This window comes from Urocampus carinirostris, chromosome 1, assembly GCF_059441175.1.
Source record: "Urocampus carinirostris isolate Australia breed hairy pipefish chromosome 1, RoL_Ucar_1.0, whole genome shotgun sequence".
NCBI classification, from domain to species: Eukaryota; Metazoa; Chordata; class Actinopteri; order Syngnathiformes; family Syngnathidae; genus Urocampus; species Urocampus carinirostris.
In genome coordinates, this window is record NC_142349.1 from 43,899,052 (window position 1) to 43,922,493 (window position 23,442).

At 40.2% G+C, this 23,442-nt stretch overlaps 1 protein-coding gene across 1 annotated transcript; it reads left to right on the top strand.

Annotated features, from left to right (window-relative positions):
- Positions 1-6,872: 6,872 nt before the first annotated feature.
- On the top strand, positions 6,873-22,543 carry LOC148374759 (myosin-1-like). Its single transcript, XM_088340612.1, has 39 exons — positions 6,873-7,089; positions 7,640-7,783; positions 7,941-8,097; positions 8,172-8,199; positions 8,307-8,415; positions 8,476-8,568; positions 8,664-8,727; positions 8,806-8,904; positions 8,980-9,083; positions 9,145-9,283; positions 9,534-9,652; positions 9,913-10,062; positions 10,183-10,353; positions 10,428-10,734; positions 10,800-10,876; positions 12,302-12,389; positions 12,468-12,585; positions 12,665-12,788; positions 13,008-13,144; positions 13,227-13,482; positions 13,679-13,921; positions 13,985-14,161; positions 14,235-14,380; positions 14,552-14,642; positions 14,715-15,104; positions 15,182-15,308; positions 15,897-16,015; positions 16,081-16,277; positions 17,282-17,465; positions 17,531-17,696; positions 18,508-18,632; positions 18,720-19,028; positions 19,100-19,303; positions 19,405-19,530; positions 19,608-19,778; positions 20,030-20,134; positions 20,532-20,627; positions 20,716-20,847; positions 21,444-22,543. Exons 1-39 carry the CDS (start codon positions 6,886-6,888, stop codon positions 21,462-21,464), a joined length of 5,817 nt encoding a protein of 1,938 aa, XP_088196738.1. The 5' UTR covers positions 6,873-6,885; the 3' UTR covers positions 21,465-22,543.
- The last annotated feature ends 899 nt before the right edge of the window (positions 22,544-23,442 follow it).

Consider the following 23,442-nt stretch of genomic DNA (forward strand, 5'->3'; position numbering starts at 1 on the left):
AACTACCAAAATCAGGCATTTTGTTTATATGCGCATATTTGATTGTGTGTCACTAAAAGCAAATGGTGGGCCTGCATGTGGTGAGGGCACAGCCTCTGAAGGAACAATGAAATCAATGGAACAAATGTTGGTCTTTTTATTTCCACAAAAAAAACACCATGCCTGGAGAAAATAAGAAAACGTCTTACACAGTACTAAATAAATATTTGAGTGGCTTAAAGCACAGAGACAAAATGGATATGGTGTGTCTCAGCTAAATGTTTCTTTGCAAGCTCTCAAGATAGCATGAGCCAAGAAATATGAAGGGTTCACCGCTTCTATTTCAATTTTTGCAGTTGTAAGGGATTGGCTTCAATGCGAGGGAATAAGATAATTTTTAACTAGATAGTTACTTTCAGAGTTATTCGCTACTTTTGGGTGCAAGTAATCCGGAGGGTAACGGAATTACTATAAATGATTATTGTTTTTCAGTAACGCTCAACACTGTTAACACTACAAGACTGTTAACTCATCATCAAGGCATCTTTGAGGAGAGCAGGCAAGAATGCTCATTCTTTGAAATATTCTGGATTTAAGTACTACCTGGAAACAAGTCCCAAAAATAGCCCCAAAAAGAGGCTGTCCACTCATTCCCAACAGACAAATGTTGACTGTTAAAGAACATGCCCGTCCATCCTCGTCTCACCCTTCCGGCATGCACCTGCACATCCCGACAAAGGTTTAATTCTATCTTACCTTTGCAGAAGAAAACATGATGGTGTTGCAGGTAGTGGGCAAAGAACAAGACGTGTGAACACTCTTTTCTCCGGCATGATGCGTCCTGCCCGACCTGGAAGTTCCATATGGGCCAACGTGAATAGTTGTCATCTGACTCACTGGTTTAACACGGTTGCCGCCTCATTGGCACTGGTTGCGGATACCGGCTGTGCGGCCATGCTGCTACTGGGTGGAGATTCTTTGTGGGTTTTTTTAGTTGTATGCTTGAGCTTGGAAAAATCACAGTGTTAGCAGAAAAGAGTCTCCACTGGACGAAAGCATTTGGAACAGCAACACTGTCAAATGAATTGAATCAATAAAGTCAATGATCACTTTCTCAGATACAATGAATGGTTTGCTCCTTGAAAACAATTCAAAATATTATACGCGGCAGAAATTAGACCTCTGATTTATTCGCAAAATGGAAAAATGTAGAATTATGGACAGCAAACATAGAGGTATGCAATTTAATAGCATATTAAAAATGTTTTCAAATGTCGGTAACCAGCTGGGAGAAATAACTGAAAATACAATAGGAATATGGAAAAAGATAGTAAGGAAAATCAATTAGGAAGAGAGGCAAACATTCTGAGCTGGTTTGTCTTCGATGACAGATTTATTCACGGACAGACCGATAAAGGGTTCCAACAATGGGCAGGCAAAGGTATCACACCAATATGTCTGATGGTTGAACATGGCAACCTGCAAAGTTTTGTGGAATTGAATAAGAAATTTGGGTTACAGGGAGGTGACTATTTTCATTACCTTCATTTAAAAGACTACTATCACAATGAAAAAGCCTATAAAGGGAAAACTTTTAAAGCAATTTCCTATATGTAGGAATGTTTGATGGCATGGAGTGGGCATTCATGACTCTATACTAAAATAAAATGGGAAAAGGAGATGGATAAAAAAATAACAAAAGACGAAGGGGGAAATATTTCTAAAACGCAGTGCACACCTAAAAGCTCCCAGATTCTGAGGGAATTTAATTGGAAGGACGTCGTCAGATTTTGTTATTAACCCCAAAATTAGGAGAGGTTTTTCAGAGGTTCACCAACCATGCTGGAGAAAATGTGGAGAGGTAGATGTTGACCACATGCATATACTTTGGCTTTGCCCAAGAATTCCAAATTACTGTGAAAAAATATGGTTTGTCTTGAAGAAAATAAAGGGATATGGGATACCTAGAAAAGTCAAGATGCTGTATTTGGGCCATTAACAGAGAAATGTTACAGAGAAAGGATGAATACCTGGTTAAAAATGTACTGACAGCTAGCAAAAAAGTAATAACAAGATTATGACACAAACAATATCTCCCTGCTGTGGAGTAGAGGGTGTGCACTGTGGGGGAATTATTTGTAAATGAGTGGATCACATTTCGAATAAGAATACAGGAGACCCAATTAATGTACGAATGGGAAAAATGGATAGACTATAGGAAAAATAAGGACACCACTTATGAACAATGAATACTGGACTTTGAACATGAAAGATATTCCCCAACACTGCAATGTTGTTTTGTTTTTGTTTTTTGTTTTGTTTTGTGTTGTTTTTGTTTCCCACTCCCCTTTTATTATGTGCTTGTTGTGTGTTCAAAAGCAGAGCATGTGTAAGAGTAGGGAGGGAGACAAGTGAGTGGTTCCCTGTGTTGACTGGTGTGAGACAGGGGTCTGGTGTCACCATGGCTGTTTAATCTGTACATGGATGGCTTGGTGAGAGAGGTGAATGCAAGAGGTTTGGCAGAGGTGTAGAGATGATGGACAACAGTGGAACAGTGTGGCAGGTAAGTCAGTTGTTGTTTGCAGATGACACAGCGCACATTGAGAAGGTTGGTAACGGAGTTTGGAAGAGTATATGATAGGCGTAAGTTAGGTGTGAATGTTGGGAAGAGTAAGGTAATGAAGTTTTCACGTGATGGAGTGGGCATGGCGTTAGAAATAAGGTTGCATGGACAGGTGCTGGAAGAAGTTGAAAGCTTTAGGTACTTGGTTTGTGATGTGGCTGCAGTTAGTGGAATGGAGTGCGAGGTATTGCACAGAGTCAATCAAGGAAGCAAGGTTTTGGGTGCTCTGAGGAGAGTGATGAGGATGGATGTTAAGAGGGGACTGTATGAGAGTGTGATTGTGCCGACTGTGTTGTACGGTGCAGAGACTTGGAGCCTGAACGCACATTTAAGAAGGAAATTCAATGTTTTTGAGATGAAGTGTTTGAGGAGTATGTTAGAAGTGACAGGATTGAATAGATTGAGGAATGAAATTGTAAGAGACAGAACTGGAGTAGTCGTGGAACTGAGCAGGCGTGTGGATAAGAGAGTACTCGGTTGGTTTGGACACATGGAGAAGACGGATGAGGAGCGAATGTTAAAGGGGCAGAAGTCAATGGAAGGAGACCAAGAGGAAGGCCGCGATCGACATGGATGGATGGTATTATGAGTGCACTGTGGGAAAGACGTCTAAATCTAGTGGAAGCTAGAGCTATTGTTGGTGATAAGAATGAGTGGAGAGGTGTTGTAAAAGGATAGTGGGATGTTTGGGAGCGTTCAAAGGGATGGACAGGGCACCTGTATGATGCGGCAGGGGTAAACCAGTGAAAGCTGTCGGGCCCTGCTGTTGAACAAAAGAGTGTTTTGTGTCACCCTGACCCAAGTGACAGGGCCGCTTTCTGGTGTCCCTTTTCATCTGTAGGGACGAAAGCATGACTAACTTAGGTGCCGAGGTGCCTAACTTGTTTGGGTGTTTGGGCTTTTGGGTTGGCCATGGTCCAAATTATTTTGTGTGTGTTTTTTGTTCCTCTTTTATTTTCTTGGTTATTGGATGTGTTTGTCTTGCTGTCGGTCACCCCTCTTGAGGGATATGACCAAGGTAGATAGATAAATAGATAGATAGATAGATAGATAGATAGATAGATAGATAGATAGATAGATAGATAGATAGATAGATAGATAGATAGAGAGAGAGAGAGAGAGAGAGAGAGAGAGAGAGAGAGAGAGGGGGGGTGGATGGATGGATGAATAGATAGATAGATAGATAGATAGATAGATAGATAGATAGATAGATAGATAGATAGATAGATAGATAGATAGATAGATAGATAGATAGATAGATAGATAGATAGATAGATAGATAGATAGATAGATAGATAGATAGATAGATAGATAGAGAGAGAGAGAGAGAGGGGGGGGGTGGATGGATGGATGAATAGATAGATAGATAGATAGATAGATAGATAGATAGATAGATAGATAGATAGATAGATAGATAGATAGATAGATAGATAGATAGATAGATAGATAGATAGATAGATAGATAGATAGATAGATAGATAGATAGATAGATAGATAGATAGATAGATAGATAGATAGATAGATAGATAGATAGATGGATTGATAGTGTTAAAAAAAGACAACCTAAACAACTTAAAATCTATAGACACAAAGTGTGGCAATCAATCTAAAGAGCATGATTATACAACCTGTCTTCATGAGGACCTAGGCGGTGTACATCACATAATCAAAGGTGGCATCCGTTATCCAAATGTGTGGTCGTTGAGAAGATTGATAGACATAATCAGACAGCAGTCAGACTAAAGTTAATGTTGGGGCATGATTTTGTCTTTTGTTTATTAGGTAACAACAGCAGAAACTTGAAGGGCAGAGCATCTTTGGTCCCCAACACAAAGTGTTTTAAAGTCAGGTGTGATAAATGAACCAGCTTTTATGTCTCAAAGCTGTTGAGAGATTTGACAGAAGACTCATTTTGTCCACATTATGAAAAGGATTGATATACCTGTAGTTACAATGTTGTGGTTATTTAAGCCCTAACATTCAGGAGACTGCTGCTCCAAAGCGTTCCGGTTTCTCATCTACTTCTTGTGGTACAAGAGAGAGAAAAAAAACAAGCGGATGGACTTTGAGGAGGAAAAGGCGAACACCTCTCTTCAGGCTAACAAACTGACAAACTAGCCTGAGGCATCTTAGCAGCTTCAGGCATGAAGTAGACCACCATCTGTTTTGCACGCTTACAATTTGTAGCAAAACAAGCTGGTAACTACGTTAGAAAAACACAACCAGTGTTGGGCACAATACTCTCATCTCATCTCTCGCTGGTAACTACTTTACAAAAGTAATTAATTATAGTTACTCACCACTAACTGAGTTAGTAACTGGGTTACTCTATAGTAAAAGTAATCCGTTACCAGGAAAAGTAACTTTTTCCCTTACTTTAAAAAGAAGTTGTGCATCCCAAAAAAAATCTGAGCAGTATTTTAGTCAGTTCAATGGAGTAGAACAGGTAGTTGTGTTACTGAACCTTGTGATACTTCTTGCACATTAGCATCAACAGACATAGCCTTTACTGGAAGTACAATCAGTAGTAGTGAGTTATCCGTTTCGTTCGAGACACTAGTTGGTTGCCACATTCACCAATTCACGTTCTCTTTCAGCGCGTTAATACCGGTAGATACTGTATCCGTAATCACTATCTAAACATATTGTCATAGCTATTTTGAATGGTGACATGATCCCAAAAGAACTCAGAGGAAAGAAAAAAAATGCGTCGATAAAGACAGTGTCTGGTGTGCGGGGACACCGCTTTTGACCATCAGTAACGATAACGGCGTTGTTTGGGCGGAAAATTTAATAAGTTAGATTACTCCGTTACTAAAAAAAACGCCGTTAATTAACAGCAGGTTTTTAAACTGCGTTATTCCAAACACTGAACACAACACACCACAACACAAGAATGAGTGAATCTTCCTTAAATATCAAGTTTTCTAAATCAATTGGAACGTTTTTTCTAACCTGTGTGCAGTGGATGACTCAGTAACAGATGATGGTTCTTGACTGAGGAGCGTCAAGGTGAAAGCAGCTTTTTCCTGGCCAGTTGACAACTCTCCAGACATCCGTCTGCCATTGCAATTGACTTTGAACAGTCGCCTTTAGAGTCCTCCTTTGGCTTTGATTTTAGCCCTTTGTTTCACAGTCAGTTGATTCCGCTAATCCCCACCAGGAACATTTTCTATCCACTTCAGATTATCAGATTTTAGACTGAGCCGAAGAAACAACTGGAGTGTCACCACCCTTCCGTCCACTAATTAGAGGAAGTGTTGGTTTAGCTTTTTTAAATCTCACTGGGTTTTACTCACTTCTATGTATACAATCAGTGCAATGTGTCATTAACCTTGTACACTACAAGTGAAACCTTTATAGCTGTCCTACCACATGTTTCCAATCATTTTAACTTAGAGGTTATGTTTGCATAGCCATGTCCAGTGTCAGACCTTATCAAGTGCAAAAAGGATCTAGACAATTTTTACACACGTCTTCTTCATCACACAGTCAAATATATTGCCAATTTTGAATGATTGAAACCCTGATTGCTAAGAAGCACACAAAAGCAGCCACGCTGCCCTGATGTGAAGTCAATGGCTCCTCTGCTCCCTGTCCCTGTCTGTTATGTATGCACACAAACAGCTGGTAATAAAGTACTCTAAAGCAACCATGCCAGGGTTTACTAGACATGAAATTGTGACAGACAACTGCAAAGGACTTTCTTGATACATACTCCACAGTGTGTCACTTGTTGTGGTTTGTAATTCGCTGTAAACAGGACTTTGGCTTGTGTTAAACACAATGTGATTGGAATTTGATTTTAAGTACTTGTTTCTGCCCAAAACACACGACAGCAAATGGTGCCCCGACGACAAAAGTGGTCAAGGGATCCGTGAACCATCAACCACAAACTACTTGAAGAGAGGTTTATGATGTTCATAATGAAATTTACAATTTATCTTAAAATTCACACTTTGTTGAAATGATTGTCTCTATCAGGTCTTTGTGAAAACCGAGTACAAAGGTGACCAAGCAGGTCAAGGTTTCTTTTTCATCCTCATATTTTAAATTGCAAGGTTTTGTTTGAATACATTATTTTAAACACAGATAAACACTTTGATCCACCTTTATCCAGGAGGTGCAGAAGGTTCCGGACACTAAAGCTGACACAAACTGATAGGACACCACCCCCACCCCAACAAGGACGATGCAGAAGTATAAAAGTCCACGGCCTATCGGTGTTACAATACTACTCTCTGTATCAAGTCTAGGAGTCAAGGAGAATTCCTGTGGAGATCATGAACAGCGACGGTGAGATGGCCATCTTTGGGGCTGCTTCCCAATACCTCCGAAAGTCTGAACGGGAAAGAACAGAAGCCCAGGCCCGGCCTTTTGACAGCAAAACAGCCTGTTTTGTCAGTGAGGACAAGGAGGTGTACATCAAGGCCACTATCCAGGACAAGGCGGATGGAAAGGTCAACGTCAAGACGGAAGACGACAGGGTGTGTGGACATTTTCCAATTTCATCATCATTGCTTTGGCAGGGCAAGGGAACGGATGGATATGACCCCGTACAGACACATGCATTGGTCTAAGCAATTGAGGTGCTCTGGCGCTATCCTGTTGCAACTCGTAGCCAAGGAACTAAGGGTTTCAAGAAGTTTTATTTAGATCAAATGTTTTTCTCCAGTGTTTCTCTATAGGCATTTTTAATCTTTTTTAGATCCGGGGCCTTTTACTCTCGTCGTTGCAATAATGCGGCATCATTTATTAAAAATGAAATAAAATAAAAATCAATTCGGTTAATCTAATGGAATTTTACCTAAGCATAGTATGTTAATTTTATCTTAACGTTGCCAGGACATATGTCACACAAACCCTCTCTTTTGACATGTGTTTTTTTAATTCTGATGACCTAAATATTATTCTTTTATGAAATAGAGAAAGGATGAGTGAGTGCAATGAATATAAAGTCCTAATTTATTACTATTATTTCTATTAAAGAGGCATCAATCAGGTTGTATACTGGTGTGTCTTGTCTGTGGTCCATAGACATTGACCGTGCAGGAGGATCAAGTTTTTCCCATGAATCCCCCAAAGTTCGACAAGATTGAAGACATGGTCATGATGACGCACCTCCATGAACCGGCCGTGCTCTACAACCTTAAGGAACGCTACGCTGCCTGGATGATCTATGTAGGTCCCAAAAGCGAAGGTTTTAAAACATTTTGGGTTTGAATATTTAGCCACTCAACATTCCCACAACAATTAAGACTCAGTTCTAAATAATTCCATGTAATTTAAGATGGATAACAAAGATTTAGAATAAATACTTTAATGGCTTTCTACACAGACGTACTCTGGTCTTTTCTGCGTGACTGTCAACCCGTACAAATGGCTGCCAGTGTACAACCCAGAAGTTGTCCAGGCTTATCGTGGAAAGAAAAGGATGGAGGTTCCTCCTCATATCTTTGCTCTGTCCGATAACGCCTATCAATTCATGCTAACAGGTAAAATAGCAATACAATGAAAATGTTTGAATTTTGGTTGAAGTTTTGTTCACCTGATATCATTACACCCACAGATCGTGAAAATCAGTCTATTCTCATTACGTAAGCATTGAGCAAGACAATTTTCTCCAAATAATAACTCAAAATCGCATATGCAAAGGGTTACATTTTGAATATACAACTTATGTTGAGTTGTTCATTGCTTGCAGTGGAGAATCAGGAGCTGGAAAGACGGTCAATACAAAGCGAGTCATTCAGTACTTTGCCACCATTGCAGTGTCTGGAGACAAGAAGAAGGAGACAAACAGCAAAATGAAGGTTAGTCATCAATGCCTTGTGGTGAACCAGATATGTGGTTGACAATTTGCCTATACACAGGGAACCCTTGAGGACCAGATAATCCAGGCGAACCCTCTACTTGAAGCTTTTGGGAATGCCAAAACCGTGAGGAACGATAACTCTTCTCGCTTTGTGAGTCACATTTGATTTTGATTAGGAATAAATTACTGTAGTTGCTTATGGCTGGTTGACACTATTTCACCTTGACTCCAATATACATCTTTCAGGGTAAATTCATTCGAATACACTTTGGTGCATCTGGTAAATTGGCATCGGCAGATATTGAAACGTGTATGTTTTCTAAGATTCTCTTCTCATTTTAAAGAGATACTCAAACTAAAAGCCTCCTTTCATCTTCTTGTTGAAAAGATTTGTTAGAGAAGTCCAGAGTGTCGTTCCAGCTGGTTGCCGAAAGGAGCTACCATATCTTCTATCAGCTGACCTGCAACAAGAAGCCGGAACTCATTGGTAACACTGAGTTCACATACCAATACCTTCTGAAGACTTCTTTCCCCAAAAACATGAAATTCTGTTCATCTTCAGACCTGCTCCTCATAACAACCAACCCATATGACTTTGCCTTCATCAGCCATGGAGAGATAAGCGTGAAAAGCATAGATGACGCTGAGGAGTTGATAGCCACTGATGTGAGTGTGGTCACAAGAGATGCGTAGAGGATATACTGCACTTATTTTATATGTTCTTCAGGAGGCCTTCGACATTCTGGGCTTTACCCCAGATGAAAAAGTGTCCATCTATAAGCTGACAGGAGCTGTGATGCACTATGGGAATATGAAGTTCAAGCAGAAACAGCGAGAAGAACAGGCTGAACCAGATGGCACTGAAGGTCAGGACATCCCTCAAACACAATTACATAGATACTTTTATTGCAAATGCCTAAAGATTGCCAGGCTGTGGGCCTCTACCTATCTGCAGAACAAGGTAACAGTATCATTGAAAGACTTAAATAAAATACTATGTTCTCATTAGGGTAACAATCTACATATTTATTTTTCTTGTTTGCCTATTTGAAATAAAAAATGCTCAGTGTGTTATTTCAAAACTATGTAGTGCAAAAGTGTTCTTGTCATCTACAGAGGCTGACAAGGCAGCATATCTAATGGGCCTGAACTCTGCTGACCTTCTGAAGAACCTCTGTTATCCCCGCGTGAAAGTGGGCAACGAATACGTCACCAAGGGACAAAATGTGCAGCAAGTAAGACAACGATCTGTCAGCACGTACTTAAACTGAGAGAGTACATATTTATTGTTAATTATGTGCTACATTTTACTAACCAGTGGCTAAAGATACCGCTATTATGTAACCTAATTTCACTCATGGAGTGTTTGGCCCACTAAAGGCACTAAAACGTCTCACCTCATTTTGAAAAAACACTGAGAATAAGAGTTTTTTTCATCACTCCCACAAATCCAGTTATTGGTTGAGCTGAGCCAAAATTATATTTCTTCTGTTAGGTCTACAATGCAATTGGGGCTCTGGCCAAATCTGTGTATGAGAAGATGTTCTTGTGGATGGTGCAGCGCATCAATCAACAACTGGACACCAAGCAGCCCAGACAGCACTTCATTGGTGTTCTTGACATTGCTGGATTTGAAATCTTTGATGTAGGTTTTTCTTTAAAACGAGTCTGGGTGTTCCCTTCTTCAGCCACTCTATGGCAATTTTAAACACCTTCTGAATTGATAAAATATATTCGCTTGTAATAATTGATCCAATTCAACAAGTTCAACAGCATGGAGCAGCTTTGCATCAACTTTACAAATGAGAAGCTGCAGCAGTTCTTCAACCACCACATGTTTGTGTTGGAGCAAGAGGAGTACAAGAAGGAAGGCATTGATTGGGAGTTTATCGACTTCGGCATGGACCTAGCCGCTTGCATAGAGCTTATAGAAAAGGTAGATGCCACATTTTTAGAAGTAGCAATGTTAACACCCGATGTCAACGGGGCTGATTTTTCTTTTTTAACCAGCCCATGGGCATCTTCTCAATCCTGGAGGAGGAATGTATGTTTCCAAAGTCAACTGACGTGTCATTTAAGAATAAGCTTTATGACCAACATCTGGGCAAAAATAGCTGCTTCCTGAAGCCCAAGGTTATTAAGGGAAAGCCAGAGGCTCACTTTTCACTCATGCACTATGCCGGAATGGTAGACTACAATATTAGCGGCTGGTTAGAGAAAAACAAAGACCCTCTGAACGAGTCAGTGGTGCAGCTTTACCAGAAGTCATCAGTCAAGATTCTCTCAATGCTTTATGTCACCTTTTCAGGAACAGAAGGTAAGTTTTAACTCGGTTTCTTTGTTCTGAAACGGAAAATTAAAAGAACTGCCGTGCTTGTACAGATGCACAGCCTGGGGGAGGCAAGAAAGTGTCCAAGAAGAAAGGAGCATCCTTTCAAACAGTCTCAGCGCTGTTCAGGGTATGGAGAAGTACACACATCTGCTCAAGACTCTGGTTAAAAAATATTAAGTTGTAATGACCTCTGAGTCTAAGTTTAAATGTTTTCAGCTCTATTTACAGCTCTAGGCTTCTGTTTAGAGTCAAGAGAGTTGTTTCTGGGTACTTGACCTTTTGCTAGGACCGGCCCAAGCCTTTAAAGGGCCCTAAGCAAAATTATATTTGGGGTCCCCTATTACTTGATCATTTCTATACCTACTAGAACAGTTATACCTTATTTCAAATAGATTAGTTTCATCAAATTGACTTTAAAACGACCACAATTGGAGGAAAATATTATATTAGGTCGTTGTTTTAAGCACTTCATTTGTTATTTAGTTTTGAAGTTCTGAAGGTTTTTTTGTAGCGTTACTGTACTTTTATTTTTGTACTATTTTTGTAGTATTTCTGAAGTAATGTTGTTGTATTTAGAAAGTATTTTTTTGCCGTATATGTGTAGTATTTTCGTAGTATATTTGTATTGTTACAGTAGTTTCATAGTATTTTGTAGTATTATTGTAGTATTTTTTTTTGTCGTATTTTTGTACCATCTCTATTGTATTTTGTAGTATTTCCATATAAGAATGTTTGTTTTATATCTGTAGAATTTCTGTAGTATTTTTGTAGTACTGTGTTACTGTAGTTTTATTTTTGTAGTATGTTTGTGATATTTCCATAGGCGAATATTTGTAGTATCGCTATAGGTGTAATTTGCAATATTTCTGTTGTGAACCTCTTGTAGTAGTATTTTGAAGTGATATTTCTTTAGTAGTTTTTTATATTATAGTATTATAAATTGGTATTTTTTCAGTATTTCAGTAGAAGTATGATTGATGTATTTTCACAGCAGCATTTCAGAAGTATGTTTGTACATTTTATAGAGCATTTCCATGGTAGTATTTTCGGAGTAAATAATTCTTTAGTAGTGTTTTGTAATATCGAACTACTGCAGTAGTATTTTTGTTGTAATTCCATCCAACTTTTGAAATTTCAGAATGAAAGAAAAATAATATATGAGGTGCCTGTTATTAAGCACTATAGTTGATATTTAGTTTTGTAGTTATTGTGCAGAATTTTTGTTGTATTTCGGTGGAAGTATTTTTGAATGGACACACAAAGTGACAATGGGGACAATGTTGGCACCAAAAAAATTAACCACTCTTGAGGGCCCCCTCGTGGTTGCGGGGCCCTGAGCAGCCACTTAGCTCACTTATGCTTTTTGCCCATCTCTTAACAAACTTGTTGGGTAAAATGAATACTTTAAATTGTTTGTTGGCATATTTGTGAGTGTGGGTTGTCCTAATGGTCCTTGAGCCCCAGCTAAAGTTGACCCAAAAATAATTAATCTGTTTAGACTAAATGTAAAATTAAATGTTAACAAAAAAAATCTGGCAATTATTTATTGCAGGAGAACCTCGGCAAGCTCATGACAAACCTGAGGACCACTCATCCTCACTTTGTGAGATGCATCATTCCAAATGAAACAAAAACTCCAGGTAGACCTATTATTTTGTCAAATAACAGAAGCCTTGTATTTTGGATGTTTTCTAGTTTAGTTGAATTAATGTGCACAGGCATTATGGAGAACCAATTGGTCCTCCACCAGCTGCGCTGCAATGGTGTGCTGGAAGGCATCCGCATATGTAGGAAAGGATTTCCCAGCAGAATTTTATATGGGGACTTTAAGCAGAGGTGAACACATTTTTAGACCAGCCCTCCAATGTAAAATAAACCTCTAAAATTAATTATGGACCCCGCTTTGCTTTAACAGATATAGGATCCTCAATGCAAGTGCTGTTCCGGAAGGTCAATTCATGGATAACAAGAAAGCAGCAGAGAAGCTTCTGGGATCCATTGATGTGGACCACACACAATACAAGTTTGGGCACACAAAGGTTCTGACTGCTTAAGCTAAAACGACTTCAACTCATGGAGTTTTTAATATTTAGCAATACGTATTTCCATTTTATAGAATTAGGTTTAATCACAAAAGAACATCACCTATCATTCACAAGTTAGTTTTGGTCACATATGTTTGATTTATGAATACATGTACAATTGTTTATCATTAAAACATATTAGGTGGAAAACAATGATGGTGATGTCAATTTCAGGTATTCTTTAAAGCTGGCTTGCTGGGTGCTCTGGAGGAAATGAGAGATGAGCGCTTAGCTCAGGTTGTGAAGTCCACACAGGCGCTCTGCCGTGGATTTCTCATCAGGGTGGAGTATCAGAAAATGATGGCTCGAAAGTAATTATGTTTGAATAAAATCAAGTTCTCTATATTGTAAAAAATCCACTTTCAAAAGGCCAATGTGTGTTGTTGTTGGCAGGGAGGCCATTTATACCATCCAGTATAATTTCCGTTCCTTCATGAATGTAAAACACTGGCCTTGGATGAAGTTGTATTTTAAACTCAAGCCACTACTCAAGAGTGCAGAGGCCGAGAAAGAAATGGCCCAAATGAAGGTGGACTTCACAAAGCTCAAAGAAGATTTGACCAAGTCAGAAAACCGACGCCGAGAAATTGAAGAGAAAATGGTTTCTGTAGTGCAAGAACGTAATGATCTTCTCCTTCAAGTCCAGGCGGTATGTTTTTGAAGCATTTCATTGGTGTGAAGTGTGCGATGTTGGCTATCAAACTGGTACTACTTGTGTAACCGCTGATCTTATTGGACAACAAACATAAATGTAATAATTTTTATTTATTTGAGCCTAACACTTGAGAACAAACACAGATGTGGGAAAGAAGTAAAATGTTGACCTTGTGAATGTTCTTTTTAAGGAGTCAGACAACTTGCTGGATGCTGAGGAACGCTGTGAGGGACTTATCAAAAGCAAGATCCAACTAGAGGCAAAGCTGAATGAAGCAATGGAGCGACTTGAGGATGAAGAAGAGCTGAATGCTGAGCTGACGGCAAAGAAGCGGAAGCTTGAAGATGAAGGTTCAGAGCTAAAGAGAGATATTGATGACCTTGAGCTCACCATGGCCAAAGTCGAAAAGGAGAAACATGCACTAGAAAACAAGGTCAGTGGATGCAAGTATGGTGTTAATGATCCTAACAGCTAGTATAATGTCTCTTCATGATAGGTGAAAAACCTGACAGATGAGATTATGAGTCAGGATGACACCAATTCCAAACTGTCCAAAGAAAAAAAAGCCCTGCAAGAGACCCACCAACAAACACTCGATGACCTGCAGGCTGAGGAGGAAAAGGTCAACATTCTTAGCAAAGCCAAAGCTAAGTTGGAGCAGCAGGTTGATGAGGTGAACTCACCCTCACATGAGAGAGTGAGACAGTTGACAAATGGTGCAAATGAAAAAAACTTCAATGTTGCAGTTGGAAGGTTCGCTGGAGCAGGAGAAGAAAGTTCGAATGGAACTGGAAAGAGCAAAGCGAAAGTTAGAGAGTGATCTTAAACTTTCGTTGGAGTCCATCATGGATCTGGAAAATGAGAAACAACAGCTTGATGAGAATATTAGAAAGTATGTTACCGTATAGTTAAAGTCACATTTAGAGTTTACAATATACATGAGAGTAATTGTAATATCTAATCCTAATTAGAATGTTCCAACAAATGAACAAATACAAAATCAAATACAATGTTGCATTTACTCCCAATGATGCAGTCAATGTGTCTGAAATTTCTTCAACAGGAAAGACTTTGAGGCTTCCCAGCTACAAACAAAAGTTGAGGATGAACAAGCTCTTAGTTCACAGCTGCAGAAAAAAATCAAAGAGATCCAGGTGAAAGATTTTGATTTAGATAAATTCTACAGCATCACATGTACGTCATAACCTTCCATATATTCAATTCAGGCCCGATCTGAGGAGCTGGAGGAGGAAATGGAGGCCGAGCGTGCTGCTCGGGCAAAAGTGGAGAAACAGAGGTCAGATATGTCGCGAGAGTTGGAAGACATAACTGAGAGGTTAGAGGAGGCCGGAGCGTCCACTGCTACTCAGCTGGAGGCCAACAAGAAGCAGGAAGTTGAGTTCCTCAAGCTACGTAGAGAGCTAGAGGAGCGGTCACTGCAGCATGAGGCCACGACCGCCACCCTGCGCAAAAAGCATGCGGACACCGTAGCCGAGTTGGGGGAGCAACTGGATAACATTCAGAGGGTCCGGCAGAAGCTGGACAAGGAGAAAACTGAGATGAGGCTAGAGATGGATGATCTGTCTGGCAACCTTGAGAGTTTGTCCAAAGCCAAGGTCAGGCAGGGTCAAGGCCGGTCACAAGCAGTGAGATATCTGATTTGTTTCAAACAAGGGTTTGTTTCTCTGAGTAGATTAATTTGGAAAAAATGTGCCGCACGCTTGAAGATCAACTCAGCGAGGTCAAAAGTAAAGAGGAGGAGCAACAGAGGACACTAAATGATTTCTCCAGCCAAAATGCTCGACTGCAGACAGAAAACAGTAAGCCAGACCTGAGCATGTACATCTCACAACTCGTGCTTGTTAGAAAGAAATTACAAAATCAATACAGTAATAACATTGCTTCTTCGTTTACAAACTATGACATGAACATTTCTGGTGGTTTATCTATCCCTGCTGGTGTTAAGTTTTATACAGTAGCTTAGGCCTTCTTTTATAGAACATATTTTACTGTGTATGGGATGAAACCTTTTAAAACTGGCTTATTTGACACAATGTTTCAAAAAAGGAATATACCTTATGCAGTATTGAAATCCTGTCACACAAGAACAAAATGTCCCAAAAACCTACAACTTAAGGAGTTCTGTTTTTTTCTTCCACAAGAAAGAAGCATACCTAACTAGTGTATTTGCTTTTATCATTTGTGTGAAAATGTAACATGTAAAATATCCCTTTAGCCAAACCATCCACGCTCTTTAGATAAAGGATTGAAGCTGCATTTTTCATATTGAAATGAAAACCATAGTAACGTTCACAATTATACATAATACATTTGGATTGGTCATCGTGATAATAAACCCCATGAAGTTTCATGAGTCAAATGCCTATTACGATTTTCTTAATGTGCAGTTGAAATGGCTCACCAGCTAGAGGAAAAAGAAGTGCTCTTGTGTCAGCTCAGTAGGGGTAAGCAAGGCTTCCTCCAGCAGATTGAAGAGTTAAAAAGAATCAATGAGGAGGAAATGAAGGTGAGCCTCAACTAGTAGATGTGTACTATAGAATCAATAATGATACCCTGTTCATTTGTTTGAAGGCCAAGAATGCACTTGCTCACAGTTTGCAGTCCACCCAACATGATTGTGAGCTTTTGAGAGAGCAGTACGAAGAGGAGCAGGAAGCCAAGGCGGAGCTCCATCGCTGTCTCTCCAAGGCCAACAGCGATGTGGCCCAGTGGAGAAACAAATATGAAACGGATGCTATTCAGCGAAATGAGGAGCTGGAGGAGGCCAAGTAAGATAACAAAAATATATCAATTGACTGCTGTCTTTTGAGTAATGAGGAACCAAGGTTAGATATGAGGCCGATTGCAAAAAAATGCAGTGCCAAGGTGTGCAAATAAGTAACACTTGTATTAATAAACCAAAGGAAACATTGTCATTAAAGGCCCAGTCACACAGCCTTTCACGGGCGTATCGAGGCTGAATCACGGCCAGAAATTTCTGCCCGTGAAGCAGACGCTGTTGGACGCTTTGAGATCGCGATACAGACGAGATACAGCCGTGCTTTACACGCGGTAAGCAATTCACACGCGGTTGGCGGTGCGAAAAAGTTTTGCGCTGCTCAAACCTTTAGACCACGGGTAACCACGGGCGGCACACGTGGTACACACGAGGTAAAGACGCTGTACGAACGTGCTAGCACGTGCTAGGACGTGCCACGGCCGCGGCCAAGACGTGGTTACACGTGGGTAGGACGCAAAATTTTAGCGGGTAATCGCGGGTGGAGCACGGTCATAGCACGTTTGTTCTGCGTCTGTATCGCGGTGTTATCACGTGCATTAGCGTGTGTACCGCGTGTAAGCACGGTCAAACGCGATGCAGCCGCGGTTACCCGCGATAAGGACGCGGAACAGTCGCCGGCGTCTGTTTCGCGGGCATACCACGGGTAAACAGCGGGTTTAGCCAATTTTGCACATTTTCCACCGCGTCTGCTTCACGGGCAAAAACTTCTGGCCGTGATTCAGCTGCGATACGCCCGCGAAAGGCTGTGTGACCATGCCTTAAGTCAAAAGTTTTCTCTTGGAATAAGGATTAATAATGTACCTCAAATATTTCATTCATATGTTCAGGCCAGTTAATCACTGTCAGCAGCCTCCTCCATTTACCAGGTATGATTAGGAAAATAAGCCCATGATGAACTCTAGATATCATAGCATTTTTGTGCAAACCAAGAAAATAGTTAAGACAGAACATTTAACAACAGCTTGGTGGAGGATCACTTTTTTCTTCTGGCAGAAAGAAGCTGGCGCTGCGACTGCAGGAAGCAGAAGAGGCAATGGAAGCCATCAATTCCAAGTGTTCATCCTTGGAGAAGACAAAGCAGCGTCTGCAGGGAGAAGTGGAGGATCTGATGATGGACATGGAGAGATCCAATGCTGCCACCGCCATTATGGACAAGAAGCAGAGGACCTTTGATAAGGTTTTCATTTGACGACCTTCCTTTACACATGATGAAGATTCAAGTAATTAAAAATCTGTCTGCAGGTCATAGCTGAGTGGAAACAGAAGTACGAGGAAGGACAGACAGAACTGGAATCAGTACTCAAAGAAGTGCGCACTTTAGGCACTGAGAACTTCAAGATCAAGAACGCTTTTGAGGAATGCCTGGAACAGCTGGAGACTCTCAAGCGGGAAAATAAAAACCTGCAACGTATGTCTCTTCTAAAAGCAGGAATGTTAGATCACGGCAACCCGGCTATTTTTGTTCGGTTAAATGTTTTCGTTTGACAAAGGTGTCAAAACTCTGGACAGAGAGGGCGACCAATACTAAAAAGCCAGAAAAAAACGTCCATGTCACATAAAAAGTAGGGTCCTTTTAAATCGAGGATATTTACACTGTTTCAGCGGTGCTTCCACATCACCCAGGAAAACGTTAACTAGTTCTTTTAAGCAACCTCGTGACTTGAGCGAGTGACTTGACATTTTGTTCTGAACATCCAGTGTTGTTTTTTGATGCCCACCGGCAAAAAGTTTCTTGTCGGAATAGATTTTGTACTGGGTAATCATCATGGCTCTTTATTTTAAGTGCCGGTATAGATGCCCTGCAGATGTGTAGGGTAGGTTTGATGCTACATCCACCTGAGGGCACCATTTTCTGCAAATCCAATAGGTTATATGTCTCAGTGTGGGGAAAAAGACAAGTCCGTGTACAGCACGATTCGGGTAAATCATTCTGACATTTTTGTCCCCTCAAAACTAACATAAATATAAACTTGGTTTCTATAGTCATAGGTAATGAAAAGATTGAAAATTAGATTAAAATTGTCCCTTGGTGTGAATGGGCGTGTGAGTTGTCTGTCTCTGTGTGCCCTGCGACTGGCTGGCAACCAGTTCAGGGTGTCCCCTTCCCACTGCCCGACAATAGCTGGGAAGGGCTCCGGCACCCCCGCGACGCTACTGGGGATAAGCAGTGCAGATAATGGATGGATGAATTTAACACAAGGTCAATAATCTTGTTACAGAGGAGATTTTGGACCTCACTGAGCAACTAGGAGAAACAGGAAAAAATATCCACGAGCTGGAAAAATCCAAGAAACAAGCTGAGCAGGAAAAGTTAGAGGCTCAAACATCTCTAGAAGAAGCTGAGGTATCTGGAGCATTGACAGCAAGATCCAAGTTTAGTCATTAAAGTGCAGTACGATGGATTTTTGTAACCAATATTATCTTCACATAGGCCTCCCTAGAACATGAGGAGTCCAAGATTTTGCGAGTTCAACTAGAGCTCAACCAGGTGAAGAGCGAAGTGGACAAGAAGATAGCCGAAAAGGACGAAGAGCTCGAGCAGATGAAGAGAAACAGCCAACGGATCATCGAATCCATCCAAAGCAACCTGGATGCCGAAGTGAGAAGTAGAAATGACGCACTGAGGGTTAAGAAGAAAATGGAAGGAGACCTCAACGAGATGGAGATCCAGCTGAGCCACGTCAACAGGCAGTCGGCCGAGGCTCAGAAACAGTTGAGAAATGTGCAACTTCAGCTGAAAGTGAGTTATATACAGAGACGTGCAAGGAAATAACTCTATGTTCTCAACATGACCATTAAATGCTCCAACAGGATGTCCAAATTCAAATGGATGATGTATTGAGGACTAATGAAAACATGAAGGACCAGGTCACTGTGGCCGAACGCAGGAGCAACCTAATACAGGCGGAAATGGAGGAAGTTCGAGCTGCCCTGGAACAAACAGAGCGAAGTCGCAAATTGGCTGAGCAAGAGCTCTTGGATGCTGGCGAGAGAGTGCAGCTTCTCCATTCTCAGGTACGAAGCTTGAAACATGCACTTGTGACAAACTATATTTGACACCATTTGTTCCTTTTTTGCTATCATCATCTGAAAAAAATATTCAATATATTTTACAGAACACCAGTCTACTCAATAGCCGCAAAAAGTTAGAGGCTGATCTGTCTCAGTTTCAAAGTGAGATGGAAGACAGTGTCCAAATAGCCCGGAATGCTGAAGACAAGGCCAAGAAGGCCATCACTGATGTAAGTTCATCTTCTACATCAAACATTCCAAATCATGAGAGAATTGACGCAATACGGGAGATGCTGTCTTTGTGCAGGCTGCTATTATGGCAGAGGAGCTAAAGAAGGAGCAAGATACCAGTGCTCACCTGGAAAGGATGAAAAAGAACCTGGAGACCACCGTTAAGGACCTGCAGCAGCGATTGGATGAGGCTGAGAGTCTCGCAATGAAGGGTGGAAAGAAACAGCTCCAGAAACTTGAAGCTAGGGTGAGTTCAAAGGCTGTTTAAAGAAAAAAGAAATGTGTGGAATACGTTCAAGTCGTTTGCCAGTCATCATCAAAAATTGACAAAAATAGAGAAGAACTTCAATCTTGTGATTTTGAGCTGAAGATTAAAAAAGCCTATTAGATACAACCTTTCAACATTATGTTGTTAATTAGCCAGCAATCAAATTTTGCAAAGTTTCTATATATAGTGACTAGATAAATGTTCACACAATTCCTTCTGCTTACTTTCAGATACGAGAGCTAGAAAATGAGTTGGATGCTGAACAAAGACACGGTTCTGAAACGGTGAAAGGGGCCCGAAAGCTGGAACGCAAGATTAAGGAGCTCACCTATCAGGTCAAGTAAAAGGCATAAAAACACAGAAGCCTAGCACACACTGTAAATGGAGAGAATACGTGAAGAAATTACCCGTTCTCTAAAATGTATTGAAGTTTTAAGGAAACACAAAACAAAAACCCAAACCTAACTTTTTAACAGCCCCTCATGATAAAAGTCATGCAAACATGCAACCAACATTCTCTGCACATTAAATATGTTTGACAAAGCTTTGAAAAGATTTTTGAATTCACAAAAACACATACCTATTTAAAGATGTAGGAGAGATTTCTATCCATTTGATGAACAGGGCTGCAGGTAAATTAATTCAAAACAACTAGGGAATAGGTGAGGCTTTATTGGACAATCACAAACTTCTTGTCAAAGGACAAACCCAATGTGTTATTTCTACTTGCAGTCCGAAGAAGAGAAGAAGACAGTCACGAGGCTGCAAGAGCTAGTGAACAAACTCCAGGTGAAAGTCAAAGTGTACAAGCGGCAGGCTGAAGAAGCGGTGAGTGTGCCTGTAGCCTCTTTCCATGTCAGCCTTCTACATGTCAATTTTTGGTACATTTAGTGACCAGTTTCTTGATATTGCACAGGAAGAACAAGCCAATTCCCACATGAGTAAACTGAGGAAGGTCCAGCATGAGCTAGAGGAAGCTGTGGAGAGAGCTGACATTGCTGAATCCCAGATCAACAAAATGAAAGTCAAGAGTCGGGACATGGCCAAGGTGAGACGATAGAGGTGTTTAAGGCGTTAACACTTTGGTTCCATGAAAAACTGAAATGGACTGCATTCCTATCACTGAAGACCTCCTAAAGGGACCTCCTTAGGGGCGGCAGTAGCTCAGGAGGTAAAGCGCTCGTCTTGGGATCAAGGGATCCCAGTTCGTATCCCGGCTCGTCCGTGTTACATGTCGAAGTGTCCTTGGGTAAGACACTGAACCCCTAATACCCCCAATAAGCAGGTTAGCGCCTTACATGGCTGCAAGGCCGCTATTGGGAAATGTGGAGCACATTGTAAAGCGCTTTGGGAAGTCATTGACTTGAAAAGCGCTATATAAATGCAGATCATTTCATTTCATTTCATTTCATAAAGTGCTTAACAACGTACTTCACACTTACCAATCCGCAAAAACACTCATACATCAACAGTGGAGACAGCCATGCAAGGCGCCTACCTGCTTATCAGGGGTATTTCTTGCCCAAAGACACTTCAACATTTATTCAAACCTGCAACCTCTTAGGTTCCAGAACAAGTGCTTTCCTCCTGAGCTACTGTCGCCCTAGTGTTAGTATTATCTGATTCTTTTTTTGTTTTCCATAGAACAAGGACAGCGGGGAATAATCATCCGAAGAAAGCATCTCGAAGACAATGTGTGCTGTGCAGCTTGTGTTTGTGAACCACTTTAATACTCTATGACATATCCTACATGACACAAAAACACAGATGTACGTGTGTAGTGCAAGGTTGATCTACATTGAATCAGCTAAAAGTGTGAGGCCAGCTAAAACACACAAAAAAAATACAGAATGAATGGTAAAAGGTTTTCCTGATCTAAAATAGCATTTAAAAACGACCCTACTAGAAATGTCCCAGTAAAGACAGGATTTATTGTAGCATTGTTAACTATTTCAAGTATGTACTATACCAGGGGTTTCGAAACATTTGGTTTCATTCGACTATTTCACAGGTCTTGTGTTTTTATAAGAACAACTTTTGACGACAAAAAACTGCACTTTTGTTCAACAGTCAACCTGAATTGGTCAATTTTGCTAAATAAAGCTACTTCTCTTTTGGTAAATGGGTAAATACACACTTAGCGTAGTTAATCTATATTCCTTGTTCTAGTTCACTTTTGGATTGGGTAATTTCACAACACGCAGATTTGTTCAAATATGTGCTGCCTGTGGTGCTTGCCAGAACTGAAAATATTTCATTGAAAAATATACACCCATAATTTGACAAATGATCACCTTTTAGTGTATACTAAAGGTGATAATTGACAATGATTTCAGTCTGCTCAAACTATGGACGATTACTTAAGGACGCACACTCGAAATGTATTTACATCTCTGCAGTGTTTACACTACCATAAAAAGCTAAAGAAGCTGTTTATATTTTAGAACGTTTAACCCAATTATTATTTTAACAACTAAATGCAGGAAGTTCAGAGGTATATTCTAGATTCCCTATAATCCTACTGGTTTAAAGCCGCAGGGAGTGGACTGACTTCTACTTGTACAAGATACCGTATATATTTAGTAAACTAATTGTCTCAATGTGCCAGATTAAACGTTTTGGAAAAATGTTCCATTACAGGAAAACTCACTTATCAGAACACAATGCTTAGTATTCTTCGATGGAATTGATCCAATTATGCAATCACTAGAGTTACTAGATTTAAATGGAATCCTTTACTTTCTTATTGAATGTATTTTGGCACAATTGCATTAAAGATTGATCTGAAATTAAGTTTTTGACCCATTATTTCATTTTACAGATTAATAAACTTTATATACCCATCTAAACATTGTTATTTTTGTCCAAAAAAATGTTAATGCAATGTCCCGGCAAATCGGTTTACACTTGTCTTGCGGAAAATGTGTTCTGCATCTTTTTAGTGAGCTATACAGTATTTTACTTTTTTTTTATTGGCAAAGCTTTTTGTTTGCTCATCTAATCCACATAAACAGTTGTGACTAAGAGGTAGTTTGTTTTATATGTCTAAAGCAGTTTTGGAGTATAACAGCTACATAGTATTCAAAACAGCTAGTACGTATTCCCTATTATACTTTGGTCCACAAGAAGGGTTATTCCTCCAAATGGTATTTTTCTGCATTTTTAAATGGTAAATAGTCTGCATTTATATAGCGCTTTTCAAGTCAATGAAGTCCTCCCAAAGCGCTTTACAATATTCACACTTACCCATTCACACACACTCACACACCAATAGCGGCCATGCAGTCATGCAAGGCGCCGACCTACTTATTGGGGGCATTAGAGATTCTTTGTCTTGCCCAAGACACTTTGACATATAACACGGAGGAGCCGGGAATCGAACCTGCGATCTCTTGATCCCAAGACGAGCACTCAACCTCCTGAGCTAATCTAAAAACCATTCATATTAAATTTTTGACCAAATTTTCAAATGCTTTTCTGTAACACTGGTTAGGCTATTGAAAAAGGAAGTACATATATTTTGTTATAAATTCAACATACAGTATGTCACAATAGACTGACAATGGGAAAATGTTCCACAATGTTTATTTTCTGACTGAGAATGCAAAAAAAATTACAGCAAGGAACAGTTACAGATTAATAA

Excerpts from the sequence above, each read along its gene's own strand:
- LOC148374759 (XM_088340612.1), top strand. The coding sequence starts at position 6,886 with ATGAACAGCGACGGTGAGATGGCCATCTTTGGGGCTGCTTCCCAATAC. Across the intron at positions 15,309-15,896 it reads TCGACTGCAGACAGAAAACA|TTGAAATGGCTCACCAGCTA; the intron begins GTAAGCCAGACC and ends CTTAATGTGCAG. Across the intron at positions 20,628-20,715 it reads AGCGGCAGGCTGAAGAAGCG|GAAGAACAAGCCAATTCCCA; the intron begins GTGAGTGTGCCT and ends GATATTGCACAG.